Source organism: Drosophila arizonae, chromosome 4, assembly GCF_054131065.1.
Source record: "Drosophila arizonae isolate 15081-1271.41 chromosome 4, UAZ_ARI_1.0, whole genome shotgun sequence".
Taxonomy (NCBI): domain Eukaryota; kingdom Metazoa; phylum Arthropoda; class Insecta; order Diptera; family Drosophilidae; genus Drosophila; species Drosophila arizonae.
This window is the reverse complement of record NC_142924.1, coordinates 20,522,750-20,539,901: the sequence shown is the minus strand read 5'-3', so window position 1 is coordinate 20,539,901 and position 17,152 is coordinate 20,522,750. Positions and strand designations below refer to the sequence as shown.

Below are 17,152 nucleotides of genomic sequence, written 5' to 3'. Positions count from 1 at the left end.
AGCATATATGTATGTAGCTCTATAAAGCTCTACGATTCCACAGCTATAGCTCTATGCCGTTCGCTCTGACCCCAACTACACTCTGGCGATAAGTTTTAGATGACAATGACCAGCTAGGCACTGCACTTTGCTCACTTTATCGCAACTGCTGCTATTCTCGGATGAGCTAATATCAAGTATTGCCTTATGAAAATAAGAGATTGGCCAATTGACGTTTGCTAACCATAATTATAATAACAAACATCCCCTTAAGGAAAATTCCCATGTCAAGCAGGAAAACACATTTAACGTTTATAATTTTATTTCGTTTTATTTGTTTTTCGTTTTTCTTTTTACTGTGGTAAAGAATCTTACGAATCCAATTTGTTTTAATGTATTTTACAGACGGAAGTGTTAAGATTCGCCCATTGTTTTTTCTGTTTGTTTTTTCTGTTCTCTTTTAGTAAATAATTAACATATTTAATGTACATCAGTTAAACCAAATGTTAAGGCTAAAAACTCTACTCTTATATTCAAAATTCGCACTTAAAATTTATGCAAAATACTTAATTTACAGTAAAAATGATTATATTGAATTTTCTTCAAATAATTTATACGTAATTGCTGTTTGTAATGCTATAAAACTAATTTTGTTTTTTTTTTTGTTGTTTTTGTTTTTCTTTTCAATTTTTATTACGAAATTTTCGTTTGTAAATGTATTTTATGTCTAAATGTATTTTGTTTAGTATTATACAGATCTTAAATAAATTAACAATATATTTGTTTTATATAAAATCGGCTTCTTAAATTTGCATTTTGTATTTTACACTTTCTTCATTACAAAAAAAAAAAAAAAATTGTTTTTGTTTTTATTTTCTTTATATATATATACAGATAAACCCATAAAAACAACATATTCTTAAAAAGTTAATATATAATTTCTATACTCCTAACTCCAATACTCCGACCGATTTTAAATGTTAACAAGAGCATTTAAATATATTAGAATAAATTCTTATACAAAATAATCTTTTTTGTTTCACGACTTTCGAACTAAAAATTCATGTGTATTAGTTGGATCAAAAGAATATGATATAAACGATGAGGAAACTGATACGGCAATACTTGTCGAAAGTTAGGCGTACAAGTTTTTAAGGTAATATAAACTATTTGAGAGATATAATCTATGTATAGAATAGTTCAATTTTATGACAAGAACACCTAAAATCAATTCTGATCAAAAATATGTTCATGGAGATAGCACAGGTAATAATATAGTTCTTGCATAAGACCCATCCATCTCCGAAACGTGACAACTAAATATTTCATTTGAACCATCTTTAACAGCATATACTCAAGAGTTTCTGTTCGTCCCTAAATTAATTAATTTTAGTTAAAATTCTTTGAACCTAAACGATTTAAACCTCTTAAATGTTAACTGTAAAAACTGTTTTAATCTGTAAAAAAGTCAAATTATAGAGATAATTTTGGTATTCAAAATTTCTTAATAATTTAAAAGAAATACATATTCACAGGGCTAAAAATTACGATTCTGTTGTTGTTTTTGGGCATTTAAGGAAAGAAATTAGGCGGAGAGTTTTTCTTTACTGAATTACAAAAATATTGAAATCTATTGTTAAAGAGGAAATAATTTCAAGTTTTATGTTGATCTTATACGCGACGGCCCTTTTTTTATGTACAATATATAAATTTTAAATTTGTTTTTTTAGGCATTACTTAAATTTAATTACGTTCAATTAACTCGCCTTTTGTACTCTTTTTTCAATTTTTAGCTTACGTACTAAATTAGCATTGTTGTTTCGTGTTGAAACGGATTAATTTTATTTACTCTGGATTCTATATACAGTTATTCAACAATATGCGATTCGCTATTTACTCTGGCAAAATTCCTATTTACAGTTTAGTTCCATTTATTTTGGTTTATAGTATTGCTTGCGTTTTAAGCCTGGTTATGTTGTTATCAATTCTTTCTTTTCTTTATTAAATCTGTTATTATTCTCATATAATCTTTAATTACGGCTACGAAAAAAAATTAAGTGAAAACAATAATCATATTTTGTTGTTGCTTTAGTTTTTGTTTGCATATTTCAATAAGTTTAAATAAATGTAAAAATTCTCGAAGCTCTACGCAACTAAAAGTGCTAAGGTATAAAGTAATATTAATACATTATGCATTTAATTATTTTAAAAACAAAAGGAAATCTAATGCTTACAGCTTGATCAACTTTTCAATTAGTTGTAGTTTGTTTGTGTGTGATTCTTTTGTATATCTAAGTTTTATATACGTCTATAGCGCTACATATAGTATTTATATATATACTACATTATAAAGATACATATTTATGGAGTAGAATTAGATAAGTTGATCGATTGTTGCGAAAAAACGCGACCAGTTGAACTGCTAATCAGCTTAGCAGAAGGCTCTTCACTATATTCTTGTCATCGTTTCTTCTCCCGAACTCAAAGCGATTACATATTTATATAAATAAATATATATATAAATAATTTATTTATATATATATATTTTTAAGTAGTATTAATTATAGCGAGTTATAGCGTTTACAACACAAATAATAAGGTTTCAATTTCTCTGTGACTGCCTTTGTATTTCTATGTCCGGATTTGCTGTACATTTGTTTAAATAAGGAGAGCCGCGTAGCATATATATGATTTACATATATAGATTTATATATCTATATATAGATCATTTGATACGCCAGGGATTGTTTTCAATATCCAGATTTTGATTGCTATTTCGAGTTGAGGTTAGATTTTCGGTTTATCCGAAGGATCTGCTGCTTTCATCGTTTTGATTTAATGCCTGTCGTGAAATAAATTCGACTATGAAAAAAATGTCTTATCTTTCATCGAAACTCTCGACCCACCTGTTCATAGCCTCTATGTTGCATCACGCCTACCACTCGCTCCAGTCACTTTGTCCACTAGGCTGGCACTGACACCAGCTGTTGCACCGGCGCCCAGGCGCTCAATGACACGCGAATCACAGGAAATTGTGCGCTGCAGACAACGCGAGCGCTCGCTCATCTTCTCCTGCTGCTGCTCCAGCAACGTGGGTGCCGCATTGAAGTGGCCACCTGCAAAACGAAAACTATTAGCAAATGGACTTTTGGATATGATTCAAAGCTTACCCTTGGGCTTGTCATCGAACATGTGCAGCTTGTGAGCAGTGCTCAGGATGCTGTTGACCGTGCTCAGCGTTGCCGCTGCTGAATTCAGCACGGAGTTCTTCGGGTTGCCCTTGAGCGTCGAGGAGGATTGCTGTTGCTGCTGCTGTTGCTGGTAGAGATGATTCTTGTCGCCGCCGCTGCTGCTGCTGCCGTTGTTCTGATTCTGATGGACGCTGATGGAATTGCGTCGATCCCGCATCGCCTGGTAGCGTTCTGGCGACTGCAGCGAGCATTTGTTAATGGTCTGCGGCTTGGCAAAGCAGCGCTCCGTTGGCGTTGTCGGCGTCGTCGGAGTTGTGGGCGCAGTGTCGACCGAGGGGCGATGCCGCATGCGATATTCGCTAATCGACAGCTTGCGTTTCGGCATCGGCGCTGGCTCCGGCACGGTCAGCATGGGATTTAAGCGGGGATCATGGCTGGCAGTGCGCGTGTAGAGCTTGAGCGGCGTTGTCGATGGCGGCGGCATGCTCTCCAGTGCTGTAGCCAGCCCATTGCTAGCTGCCATGGCAATTGATGCTGTAGCGGCTGCGGCTGTTGGTGGAACAGCAACGACTGTTTGGGCTGTCGCTGTAGCTGCTGCGGCCGCCGCCTTCGATTTGGTTGCCTCCAAGTACTCGGCCAAACTAGGGATGCTGCTGCTGCTGCTCATTTTGGCCAGCGGCGAGGACACCAACGATGCAATGGCCGGCATCACTGGCGGCTCCTGCAACTTGCCATAGATGGTGTTGTAGAAGGGCAGCTGCGGCAGGGGAGCACCGACAGGTGGCACTGACATTGCTGCTGTTGGCATTGCTGTTGGTGGCGTTGACAATGTTGGTTGCGTGATTAGCACAGGTATCGGTGCAGCTGATATGGGCGCTGAATGAACAGGGGGCGTGGGCGTGGGCGTGGCTGTAACTGGCTTTGTTAAGGCCGGCTTAGCTAATGCTGTCTTATTGGCCATTGCATTTGCAGCTGTTGCAGTCGTCTGCTGTTGCTTCTGTTGATTATTGGCCTTAGCCTTTGTCGTCTCCTTGTCCTTGTCCTTGTCTTTCTCCTTTTGCTTGCCTTTCTCCTTCTCCTTTTGCTTCTTCTCACGATCCTTTTTCTTGCTCTTCTTCTTTTCCTTCTTATCCTTTTTCATAGCGGCCGCAATGAGCGCCTGCTGCCTGCTGCCGCACATAGATTCGCGCCGTCGACTGATCGGCGTCAATTTACCGCTGGCGATGGCCGCTGCCAAGCTCATAGAACCGGTTGCCTCCTGCTGCTGTTGCTGCTGCTGCGGCTGATGGTGGTGATGATGGTGATGATGATGATGATTGTTCTCCTTGCGATGCTGCTGCTGTGCTGTTGTTGGCGCAACAATCGCCGCTGCTGCTGTTGCTGCTGCCGTTTGCTGATGCTGCTGCGGGGTTTTGCTGGTATTGAGCAATAGACTGCTGCTGAGTATTTGGCTGTTGGGCTTCGTGAGCTCCTGCTCAAAGTTGGTCTGACGCTTCTTTGTGGCTCCTAGTACTGGAGTTGTTGGCACTGTGGGCGTTGCAGGCGTGCCTGCTGTAACACACATTGACATGGTGCGACGTCGCTGCTGCTGCTGCTGTTGCTCGAGCACGTTGCTGTTGTGTTTGGTCTTGCCATTCGTTGTTGCTGTTATTGCTGCCGCTGTGACAGGTGTGAGTGTTGCAGGTGTGGGTGTTGTTGCTGCTACAGCTGCTGGCAGCTGGAATTGCTGCTTCGACTCTTTGGGCTGCTTCTTTTTGGCCTCAGGCGCAGCAACGGCCAAGGCTGCTGCAATAGCTGCCGCCTTCAGTTTATCTTTCTCCTTTGACTTCTTCTTGTCCTTTTTCGACTTCTTGATCTGCTTGTCGCGCTCACGCTTCTCATCCTTCACCTTGCTGGACTTTTTGGTGGGCAAGTCAACGCCGGCTGCAATATTATTGCTGCTGCTGCTGCTGTTGTTGTTGTTGTTGTTGTTGCTCTGGCCGGAGCAGCTGCTAGTTGCCTTCTTATTGCGCGACTGCAAATAGGATATGTTCTCAGCATGGAAGGATAAGAGACGCTCCTGTATGTCCAGCTCGGTTAGGTTTTTGCTGCTGGCTGCAGGCGTAGCAATTGCCGTTGCTGTTGTTGTTGTCGTCGCCGTTGGGGTTGACGTTGCTACCGCAGCAACTGTTGCAGCTGTTGTGGTTGCAGCTGTAGCTGCTACTGCTGTTGTTGTTGCTGCTGTTGAGTTTGTTTCCAACTTGGGCTTCTTTTTAAGCGGTTCATCCTCATCCTTCACAGCTGCAGCGCGCGGTTTGGCAGTCGCCTTGGACTCAACCACAGTCGCCGTTGCAATGGCTGTTGTTGCTGTTGCTGGCATTGCAGTCATTGCTGCTGTGCGCAGCAACGATTCACCTGGCTTGGGCTCAGGCAGTGGGTCCACTTTAGCTGTTGGCTCCGGCTTAATTTCCGCCTTGGGCTCTACTTTAGTCACCTGCTGCTTCTCTTCTGGCAAAGGCTCCACCTTGGCGATGGCTTGTTGTTGCTCTTGCTGCTGCTGCTGTTGCTGCTGTTGCTGTTGCTGCTGTTGCTGCTGTTCCTCCTTCTCGCGCTTAACATTGATCAGCTCTTCAAACTTGTCACACGCTTGACTCTCCTCACGCTCCACATCAATCTTGACATCCTCCGCTGCGGCACTTGTGTCCTCCGGCTCAATCTTGACCAGATTGTCTTCGGCAACGATTTGCTGTGCACCGGGACTGGGCGACCGCAAGATGTCCACATCATCATCCTGCTCGAAGTGCTGATGCGTCTCGACTTTCAGCACTTCCGTCTGTGCCTGCTCCAACTGCTCCACTTTGTGCTCCTCCTCGCCGGCGCTGCCAATGACGTCGATGTGCGGCTCCTCACTTGCCGTCGCCTCCAACCCACCATTGCTGACGACCACCAGACGACGCTTCTTCAACGGCGTGCTGAAGCCGTTCGAGAGCAAAGGCGGCGTCTGCTGCTGCAGCTGTTGTTGCTGGTGCTGCAGCGGCGATATGCTGGGCGTGGGCGTCACCGTAGCCTGGGGCTGATTCTCATCGGTTGTCTCTTCGCTAATGGCCTGGCGCAGCCAACGCTTCTTCACCGACGAATTGTTCTGCACGGAAGGCATCTGCGAGCGCTCAGTGGCCTCCACTTGATGTATGAACTGCTCCACTTTGAGCAACGCTGGAGCATCGATTTGCAGTTGCTGCGATTGCTGTGCGGGAATTTGCTGCATCTGTTGCTGTTGCTGTTGCTGCTGCTGTTGCTGTTGCAGCTGCTCCCTGGAGCCATTTATTTCGCTCATGGCTGCTTGGACTAGACTGTCCAGTCCAGATTGTTGCTCGCATTGCTCCGACTGAAACCAGCTGGACATGAGCGACTTCTTTGTCTTGGCGCCACTGGGCGGATACTTGAACTCCCCAACGGATGGCGATTGCAACGATTGCTGCTGCTCTGGCTGCTGCTCTAGCGGACCCATTGCTGCCTCAATTAGCAAACAGGCGCTGCTGACCGCAGACGTTTCTGCTGGCGGCTTGAAGGGCTCGCAGTTGTTGTGCGCCAATGCCAGCAGCAAGCCCGCAGCCTGATCTGTAGATTGTTGTTGTTGCTGCTGCTGCTGCTGTTGCACGCTGTTGTTGTTGTTGTTGTGCTGCATTATATTCTGATGCTGATTCAGATTCAGATTTTGATTCTGTAGAGCGGGTGAAGCCAGCTCCGATTCGGTATGCGATTCAGCATCCGATTCACTTAGACTCTTTCTGCGCTTGCTGTTGTTGTTGTTGTGGTTGTTGTAGCTGCGACTCACTTTGCGCTTCTTTTTGTTGCGCCTTGCTGCGCCAGCTTTGCTGCTGTTATTGTTGTTGTTGTTGGTGCTGGTGGGCGTGCCCAAGTTCAGAGAGCTGCCGTCGGCCGACTCACTCATGGAATTGCTGCTGGCATTGCGTTTGCGCGGCGATGCTGGCGAATTGCTCATGCGCTGCTTGCCACCCACTTGGCGACTCTCTGCGCCCGCCGCTGCACCGCCGCTGGCCTTCTTGCCGCGCGCCTCCTGCTTCTCCATTTTGTCGATGGCACGCAGAATGGCTTCCAACTTGCGTTCCTCGCGAGATTTTGGCTTGTCCTTTTTGGCAGCGGGCGTAGATGTTGCCGGCGTGCTGGCAGCTGTTGACGATTCCTCCACCTTGGCCTCTCGTACGGCGGAGCTATTAATTGTTGTTGCTGTTGCTGCTGCTTTTGCAGGCGTTTTGCGTGTTGTTGGAGTTAAATTGATGCTATTGTTGTTGTTATTGTTGTTATTATTATTGTTGCTGTTGCTGCAGTTGTTGTTGAGCTGTGAGTTCGCTTTTGAAGGCGTTTTGGTGGGCGACACTGATGCCTGATAAATCTGTGCTTGCTGCTGGGGTGATGGCTGTTGCTGTTGTTGCTGTGACTGTTGCAATTGGAATTGCTGTAGTTGTTGATGTTGCTGTTGCTGCTGTTGCTGCTGCTGCGACTGCTGTTGCTTAAGCGGCTGTGTTGTTGTAATTTTTATGGGCGTCGCCATGTGCGCTGTGGGCGTGGCATGTAAAGTTTGTAATGCGCTAACCGCCATGCGTGCCTCATCAGCCAGCTGTTGCTGCTGCTGTGCGTATTGCTGCTGCTGCTGCTGCTGTTGTTGCTGCTGCTGCGGCTGCTGTTCTTGTTGTTGTCGCTGCACATTGATTTGCTGTTGCTGTTGCTGTTGTGACTGTGGCTGGTGCGGAGACTGTGGCTGCAAATAGAAAGTAGCCATCGGTCGCTGTGCCGCTGCTGCAGCTGCAATTACCGCCAGCGGCTCCTGTTGCTGCTGTTGCTGCTGCTGCTGGTTTTGCAACAGCGATGGTTGCTGCTGCTGTGTCGGCTTCTGCAGCAGCTGTGGCGACAGCAACATAGGTGTCGGCAATGCAGCGAGTATTTGCTGTTGCTGCTGTGTTGGACTGCGATGCAGCAGCGATGTCTGCTGCTGCGCCGGTTGCTGCTGCTGCTGCAACGTGGGCGACTGCAATTGCGTGGGCGTAGGCGATGGAATCGACACCGATGGCGATGACGACGATGTACAAATGCCCGAGTCGTGCAGCACACTGGACATGGAAACGGAGCACGAGTTGTTGCTGTTGCCGCTGTTGCTGTTGCTGTTACAGAGCATTGCAGCAGCAGTTGCCACCGCTGTCACGCCGTTGCCCATCGTACTCATCGTGGCAGCCGGACTGGGCTTAAAGCCCAAATTCAACTGGCTCAGCTGCGGACTGTTGAGGCCCATGTGGCTGCTGCTCTCGCCACTGGAGGAGGTGGAGCGATTGCGTGCCGTTGCCGCTGCTGCTGCTGCTGCCGCTGCCACTGTGCTGCCCATGCCCATGGTCAGCTGTATCGCTGCGGCGCTGTTGGCAGCCGTTGCTGCTGCCGCGGCTGCAGCGGCGGCCTTGTTGCGATGACTGCTGCGCGGCTGAGCGGGCGGCGCCTGCAGCTGCTGTTGCACAGCCAGGGGCAGGGCGAACAGGCAATCACTGCCCAGATCACAGGCGCACCGTGTGCTCGTCGGCTGTATGACCGCCGAGTGGGACTTCTTCTGCTCCACAGCTGCCAGGTCGTGCGGCTCGTGCCGCACCGTGATCTCCGTCTGGGCTCGAATGTGCGTCAGCGCCACAATATACAGATGCAGTGTGCCCTTCTCGAAGTAGTGCTGCAGCTCGGCGTTGGGCCGGCACGAGCGACGCACGAAGCGGGCGTCGTTGCCATAGGTTCGCGTATCGACGCACACCTCGGGTCCCTTGAGATAGGCGGGCAACGGTGGCGGCGGCTGGTGGTTCGCCTGCTGTTGATGCGTTTGCATGGGCGCCTCCACGCCGGGCAGCTGATAGAAGAACACAAACTGTCCGGGCGTCTTGTGCACCTTGAAGCTGTTCAGATAGTTGCTCGGCGGCGGCGTATTCATGTTCACGGTGGGATTCTGCGTGCGAAACTGCGTGGTCAGCATGTACTTGCCGCGCAGCTCATGGATGGGCGAATGCGGCGCCAGATCCACGCTGCTGATCAACACCTTGGCGCCCGCATACGGTATCAGCTGGGCGCGCTTGTCCAGCTCCGAGGCACAGCCGCCAGCAATCAGACGCAGCGCCTTATTCTCCGTATTCTGTATGCTTTGCAACAGGCTGGGCTGCTTCTGTATGGCATGCAGACGGGCACGCAACTCGGGCGAATAATGATTCGTTACGGCGTACTCATAGTGCTCAATCCACTGACGCAAGTTGGCAGCATGCTTCTCGGCGGCAGTCAAGGCAGGACCGCTGCCCCCGGCGCCATCGCCACCAGATTTGCTCTTGCGCTTGCTGCTCTTCTTTGTCGACTTGGAGCTTCCAGTGCCGCCGGCTGACCCGCCACTGGCATTCAGCTTGTCGCCGCTCTTCTTGCTCTTCTTCAGCGTGCCGGCTGCGCCATCTTTGGTTTTCTTTGATTTCTTGGTTATGCCACCAGCAGCTGGGCCGAAGCCACCATTCGGGCCGGCTCCGAGCCGTTGTTGCTGCTGCTGATGCTGCTGTTGTTGTTGTTGCTGCTGCTGCTGCGGCAGCTCTTGGCTGTTGTAAAGCAGGGAGCCTGCCGCTGTCGCTGCTCCGCCCATTGAATTGGCTGCTGATGCTGCCGCTGAAGCGCCAACAGCGGCTGCCGTAGTTCCCGTTGCAGTCGGCGCACCACTTGCCGCTTGTGTAGCCACGAGCAGCATATGCTCTCGACGCTTTTGGCGCTGCAGCGCACGTGCCCTGGCCTTGTCCACGGGTCGCGGCTGGCACAGCTCGCACTGATACTCCTCGGGTATGTTGAGGCGATCGATGCCCATGCAGTCCACGTGCTGCCAGGCGCTATGGATGGTGTAATTCAACATTTTTGATTAGTAAACGCAACAATCTAGAGGGCTGGCATACTTACGAGCACTTGTCGCAGCAGATCATGTAACCATCGTCATGGGTTAGCTCACAGATGCAGCGGGTAACCGAATCATCCTCAGCTTCTGCCTCGGGCGCTGTTTCCGTCTCCTCGCCTGGATCAATATCGGCGCTGGCCAGACGTGAGCTCCCGCTTATAGCCGACTGGGCGTCATCATCATGCGGCACATGGCGGCCCACTGGTTGGGTAAATGACGACAACGAAAGATTTATACATTTTTTTATAATATTAAGATATATTAACTCACTCTGTTGTCCATAGAAACTGTTGAAGCCCCCCGGAGTCGTTGCGGGGCCGCTGACAGTGACACCAATGCCGCCAAGGGACCACTGCTGTGGCTGCTGCTGCTGCTGCATTTGCTGTGCGGCTGTGGCTCCACCGGTCGCCAACTGCTGCTGCTGCTGCTGCTGTTGTTGTTGCTGCTGCTGCTGAGAGGCGTACGTGTGATCCTGCATTATGGCGTGCAATTGCTGCAAACGCAGGTCTTGAGTGTGCACAGGCACTGGACGCACTTCCTCTATGTACAGTTCCTCCTCGTTTGCGTTCAGTTGTTGTGGCTGCTGCTGCTGTTGTTGTTGTTGTTGTTGCTGCTGCTGCTGAGGTTTCATCAAAAGCGTCGCTGTCTCCACGTGCACAGGCGTCAAGTGTGGACTCGCTGCTGAGCCCAACGCTGTCGCCGCTGTATTTAAGCTCGTGCTGGAGTTGCTACTGCGCAGTCCACTGTTTAAATTATTTAAGCTGTTGCTGCTGCAATAAATTTCAGAAGTTAATTTTTACGTTAGTTGTGCGCGTTGACAGTTTTCGTTAGGAAATGGCTCGACGTAGAAACAAAACCTATCACTAGACTAAGCTCTCGATATCGATAGCTACAGAAGCTGAGAATCTGTGCTGCTTGGTGCTCGGAGTCAGGGCAACTTTTCCGTATCCAAAATGAACTTGGCAACCATTTTTTTCGATCCCTCATTCAAATTGAATTGATGTGTTTAACCAACTGTCAAGTAACCTCACTAGGCAAAACAAACTAGATCGTAAGCAAATATTTCATTTCAAATACTCCTAATGAAACTTCCAATCCTAACATTGAAAACTTTGTCCGTTCTCTTTTCCATATACCTTCATAATATATTGTTAAAAATTAAGATATTTCAAGTATATAGGAGAATCTTATTGCTTTCTATTCTAATCTATTTAACATTCTAATGCAAATTCAGTTTGATAATAATATGAGAATTACTTCAAGTCAATGCTGGAAAGAATCTAATAATAGTAGGTCTATAAAAAAATCCTTACAAAATTCTGATATTATTTTTACATTATATTATTATTGTTATATGTGAGGGCATTAGAATCCCTTTCCTCTCAAAGTCTTTGAATGTTTTGCCTTTTTCAATAAAATTCTAATTTCAATTCCTCAATCAAGTTTAATTTTGATTGAAAACCAGTTACAATAGATTATTTTTTTATTATACTTTATTTTCATTTAAGTTTATTCCTTTTGACTATAACTCAACATAATGTTTACCTCGCCAATTACTCACCTGTGCTTGTAATACTCGACCACAGTGGGCGGCGGTTTGCGCATGTTTGCTGCTGCTGCTGTGACAGCCTCGTGGAGCAGGTGCTGTTGCTGCTGCTGGATTTGCTTGCGCTCGAGCGACGTTGCTCGGCTGGTGGGCGCACTGACCGACTGACGGCGCGCCGCCGTCGCCGACATGTAGGAGGACATTGCGGCACTGCCGCTGGCAAAGCCATGCGAAGAGATGCTCACCGAGGGCGCGCTGGAGGAAGTCACCGTCAGATACGAGCCAGATGCTGGCGATGACGTGGCTGGCGAGGGTGATGGCGATGAGGCTGGCGTCAATGTTGCTGTTGACGACGAGCTGGGCGACATGCCGGCTGCTGCTGCTGCTGCAGCTTGATAGTGGCTCAACAGCAGATTGTTTGACGTTGCTGTTACAGTGTTGTTGCTGTTGTTGTTGCTATTGCTACCGCTGCTGCTGTTGTTGTTGCTGTTGCTGCTGCTGTTACCGCTGCTATTTCCTCCGTATATAATTTGCGTGGGTGTCGACGTTGGCTGTGGCGGTGGCATGCTTGCATTTGCTGCTGCTGCTGCTGCTGCTGCCGCTGCTGTTGTTGGTGTTGATGTTGGTGTTGTCTGCTGCTGAAAGCGCTGCTGCTGCTGGCTAAAGGACTTTTGTGCCATGCTCTGCAGAATGCGCGCCGAGAGCTCATCTGTCATCTGCGTGCCATTCACAATCATCACATCGTCTGTGATCAGGGAGGATTGATGATGTTGCTGCTGCTGCTGCTGGTGGTGGTCGGTGCTGCTGTCGCTGCTGCTGCTGTTGTAGTGAATGCGCTTGACCTGGCCCTGGGGCGGATGCTGCTGGATGACGGTGCCGTGTGAGTTGACAAACTTGATGGCTCCCGCCGTCGACTGCTGCAACATATAACCGCCGCTGCCGCCCCCAGCCGTCGTTGTGGTCTTCTGCTGCAGCTGCGTGCCTTGCGGCAAGTTGGCGGCTAACTGTTGCAGCGGTTGCTGTTGCAATACATATTTTGTGTTGCTGCTAGCAGTCAGTTTGTTCAGCTTATTGGGCGTCAACTGTTGGTGCTGCTTGCCATAGGCATTCTGCTGCTGCTGCTGCTGTTGCTGCTGCTGTGGCACCGCAGCAATGGATAGGCCGCCGGACGCGCTGCTGTACTGCTTGACGAATTTGGGTTTAACGGCTGTCTTGTGTGTTGCCTGCTGTGAGGAGATGAATGCCTTCAACTGTTGCTGCTGCTGCTGTTGTTGCTGCTGATGTTGCTGCTGCTGCTGTTGTTGCTGCTGCTGCTGTTGCAACATGTTGCCAACACTCTTGACTGTTATTTTCTGATTGGCCTTCTTGAGCAGAGCCGCCGCCGTTGTCGTTATCGCCGGCCGGCTAACGTATTTCTGCTGCGCCGCTGACGCTGACTGCACAATGATCTGCGGCGGCTGCTGCTGCTGCTGTTGCTGTTGCTGCTGGGGCGGCACATACGACTGGAGTCGCGTCACAACCCGCGAGCCCAGCGTTACCTTCTGCATGACCGGCGTGCCGCTACCCTGCTGCGTCGCCTGCGCGTACCCCTGTAGCTGCTTGCCATTGGCGTTGGCATTCACAGCTTTGTAGGCGCCAATTGTGCCAAACTTTTGCTGCTGCTGCTGCTTGAGCGCGGGCGTTGCCGTCACATACGGCAGATTCTTAGCATTCACATAGCTGAGCTGCTGCTGCTGTTGGTGTTGTGACTGGGAGGACAGGGCGGGCGCCTGTTTGGACAGCACCGTGAGATTACTGAGCAACAGCTTCGAGTTATGCGGCGGTGTTGCAGCGGAGGTGTCGATGATGACGTTGCTGGTGCTGCCATCGGTCGTGACAATTTTGTAGATCTGCGGATTGAGCAATTCATGTTGCTGCTGCTGCTGTTGCTGGGGCAAATGTTGCTGCTGTTGCTGTTGCGCTGTTGTCGTACGCACCGCGTACTTCTGGGCGGGCTGCGCCTGAATGGACATGCGCCGCTGCATAATCCGCTTCAGCTGTGCCTGCGTCGACAAGCTGCTGCCATCAATCACAATGTGTGGCGGATGCTGCTGCTGTGTCCCACTGATCCCGATTCGTGTGGTGGCGCTGCTATTACTGGTACTGCTGCTGCTATTGTTGCCGCTGCTGCTGCTGCTGCCAACGACAGGCTCCACGAAGACCGTATCATGCGTGGACATGGGCATTTTTACGAAGTTCAATTGCTCACAAAATAATATTTTTTTTTTAATATATATCTCTTTTTTGTTTCTATATTTATAGAAGTGGTTTAAACCTAAGTTAGATGGAGCGGGGGAGGCTGCTTTTAACTGGTGCTAAGTTTTTGTTGCTTTTCTTTTTGCTGCTGCTGTTTCCGCTGTGTATTAACTTTTGGCATTTCACAACACTGCCTCACTAGACATCTTATTCACTAGAAGCTTTTCCCGCTGCGGCCGCCGATGATGTTGTTGCTGCTGCTGTTGCTTTAATATTTTTGTATTTTGTGACTTTAGTCGCGTTGCACTGCAGTTCCTATTGCTGCTGCTGCTGCTGCAATTGCTGCTGCTTCTATTGGTGATGGTGCCCCCAAACCTATGGGGGCCTAATGCATAACCAGAAATGCTCTTTTCGGCGGTGTTTGCCTGACCGCTGCTTGCGGTTGCTAATTGTGGGTGGCGCGCATTCAAATTGCATAAACGATTTCCAACACTGTGCCACATTACATTGTTAGCCATTACAAACATAACGGTGCGTGTATTGTCTCTCTTTCTTTTGCCTCTACTTCTACCAAGTCGACGCTTCCGTTTTGGTGCGCCTCCCGTTTAACTGTAGCTTTGCAAGTTCTATTTTAGCACTCGTTGTTCCTGGTTTCGGGTGTGTGTCGTTGTTTTATTATTATTATTATTTTTCTTCTTATTGTTGTTGTTGTCCAGCACAACGAAACTGCTTTAAATTTAACTCATTAAACGATCCTTCGTTGTATGTTCCATTTGCTGCAATGATATAAACAGAATAGTTTTTAAGTTTTATTTACTATAAACAATAAATAAATTTAGGTAATTATAAATCAGATTATTATTTCTTCTCATTCATGTTCATATAAATAAATAAACAAAATAAATAAATAAACAAATGCTAAGCATATTCAGAAACTAATTTAAATTTTGCAACCGATTATCGATTAGTGTAACTGATTTATCGCCACAGCGTTGCCAGCTGCCAGTTTGTTGCTTATGTAATGACAAAAACCAAACGCATGCGCGTCACAAATTCTTGTGTATTTTTTTCGTTTGCTTTTTGTGTGTCGTTTGTGCTTACACTTGCAGCGCGAGTAGAAGAAACCAACCCGTCAAAACTTGTTAATAGAGAGAGCCAACACACAGAAAGCAACGCGAACATCAAACTGCCAAAGCAGTCAAAGCAGACCAAAGAAATACGTTATGAACCTGCATTGTTTACATTTGTATGCGTGCGCAAGTACAGTGGAGCCAAACCATCATTTCCTTTGCCCCCTTTTAAAAAACTGTGCACTTTTGCTCAAATAAATAAAACCTGTTATTTTGACTCGTACTCAGGGCAGTAAATCAATATTTATGAGCACTTCTAATACTAAGGCATTAATACTCTATAATAAATGGTAAGAGTTTCAGTTTCAGTTTCAAGTTCCTATTAGAATTCCTATTTAAATTTTACATTAATATACATTTTTATTTGTTTTACTCGTATATATTTATTTCATTCGTTTTTTTTTAGTTTCTAAATTATATGGTTTGATTTGTTGTTTACATCCATCCAGCAGCATTATCTTATTTAGTATATTTCTCTTTCTACTTCGGCTCATTGTTTGGCATTTCTGCTATGCGCATGTTTCTCTAATTTTATAGTTTTTTTTTTTCAGTTTCTCTGCACCTAGCTATTCGCATTTACAATTTACACACATAGCTACTATATATGTACATATATATAAACCGTACTGTAAAAGTGCATGTGTGTGCATTTGCTTGTAGTTCTGCTTTGCTTTTGGTCGTTGCCAAAGCCAAAGCAAAAAGTGAATGCACTAATTTTGCCTTGGCATCCGGCGCGGCATTCATGGCAGTCAACGACATCGTCTTATTTGCTGCTGCATTGTTGTTATTGTTGTTGTTGCTGCTGCTGTTTGCAGTATCTATTGCTAGTTGTCTCGTCTCCTCTTGGGCTGCACTTGGCTCTCGCAGTTACTGAGTACGCGCCTATTGAAATTTCATTTCTAATTGAGACGAAGGCAGCGAGGGCAACACACATTTGCATCGACCGCTGCTCAATTGAATACGCGATGCATGTGTTTATTCTGTTGTTGTTTTGTGTATGCCTATGCCTTTACTTTGCCATCAATTGACACAAAAATAAAATAAATAAAAAGAGAGAATAAACCGCAAAATTCACCAGAATTGCGAAATGCTAATTGCACAGTCAATGTGTTTATGTAACCCCATGATTTGTGTTATAAATATGCATGTATGCAAATGCTTTTTCCAAATGTATAACACAAATTAACAATGTATAACAGCTTATTTAGTCAGTTATGTAACGGTGCAATGCCTACTCTTAAGCGTATGCAGATGCTTAAATGTAATTTAATATTCAAGTATTCTTTCAATCTTTTAATTTTTCTGTTACACATACATATACATATATGTTTTTAACGGCCTACGTATATGCCTGTATGTGTAATCATGTGTGCTCACATGAATTATTTCCGTTTCATGTGTTTCCCAATAACAGCGACAAATAACAACACAGCCCCAAGATAACAAACAGCAGCAACAAATATGTAGACTCGTACGTACATATATACATATGTATGTATTTAAGTATATACAACATCGTATTAAAAAAGCCAACAAATTATAAAATAAGCGGGCATTTTTACATGTAGTTAAGTTCCAATATCTAACACACTAGCACATGCGTACACACAAATGAGCACACACGTCACTTAAGCGTAAATGCGAAAAAAATGTATTAGCAAAAGCTATAACCCTACCCCAACCAACTGCTAAAATGCGCGCCATAAACAATTTACACTCGCGTAAATCGCTTTTCGTGTGCGTTTGTATGTTCATGTGTGTGAATAGCAAACTTCCGAGAGAGCATGTTTGAATGCACAATAGAACATATTGACACAAACACATACACACACACACATACACATGCATACGAACTCTGCGAATGACCACGGTGCTTTTCTATTAGCTTTGCAAACGTTAAAAAGAGAAAGAAAGAACTCACTGTTTAGGAAAGCAAAGCTTGGGCACTGTCACTCACGGCGTCAGGTCAAAGCAAAGCGAATCAAAGCTTCCCAATTTAAAAAATGAGCGAAAAATCTAATCGGAACAAACGATCGATAACAATAGCAATACACACTGTTTATCGACTACTCGCAATCGCACTAGTAGACGTTGTAAATAAATTACTACGACTACTATGACTTGATTA

At 46.5% G+C, this 17,152-nt stretch overlaps 1 protein-coding gene across 2 annotated transcripts; it reads right to left on the bottom strand.

The window, feature by feature from the left end:
• Positions 1-290: 290 nt before the first annotated feature.
• upSET (SET domain-containing protein upSET) lies at positions 291-13,884 on the bottom strand. 2 transcript variants are annotated; one of them, XM_018005600.2, is made up of 6 exons: positions 11,675-13,884; positions 10,384-10,883; positions 10,119-10,314; positions 3,150-10,051; positions 2,886-3,095; positions 291-2,821 (listed from the first exon to the last, which is right to left on the bottom strand). In XM_018005600.2, exons 1-5 carry the CDS (start codon positions 13,882-13,884, stop codon positions 2,899-2,901), a joined length of 10,005 nt encoding a protein of 3,334 aa, XP_017861089.1. In that variant the 3' UTR covers positions 291-2,821; positions 2,886-2,898. The 2 variants fall into 2 exon arrangements, with proteins under 2 accessions (XP_017861089.1, XP_089325368.1); XM_089469242.1 differs by having other exon boundaries at positions 10,384-10,880.
• Positions 13,885-17,152: the final 3,268 nt, after the last annotated feature.

Bases quoted from the DNA above. Each gene is read 5' to 3' on its own strand.
- upSET (XM_018005600.2), bottom strand. From the start codon at position 13,884: ATGCCCATGTCCACGCATGATACGGTCTTCGTGGAGCCTGTCGTTGGC. The intron at 10,884-11,674 runs GTGAGTAATTGG...AATTTATTGCAG, and splicing joins GTCGAGTATTACAAGCACAG to CAGCAACAGCTTAAATAATT. The intron at 3,096-3,149 runs GTAAGCTTTGAA...TTCGTTTTGCAG, and splicing joins GTTCGATGACAAGCCCAAGG to GTGGCCACTTCAATGCGGCA.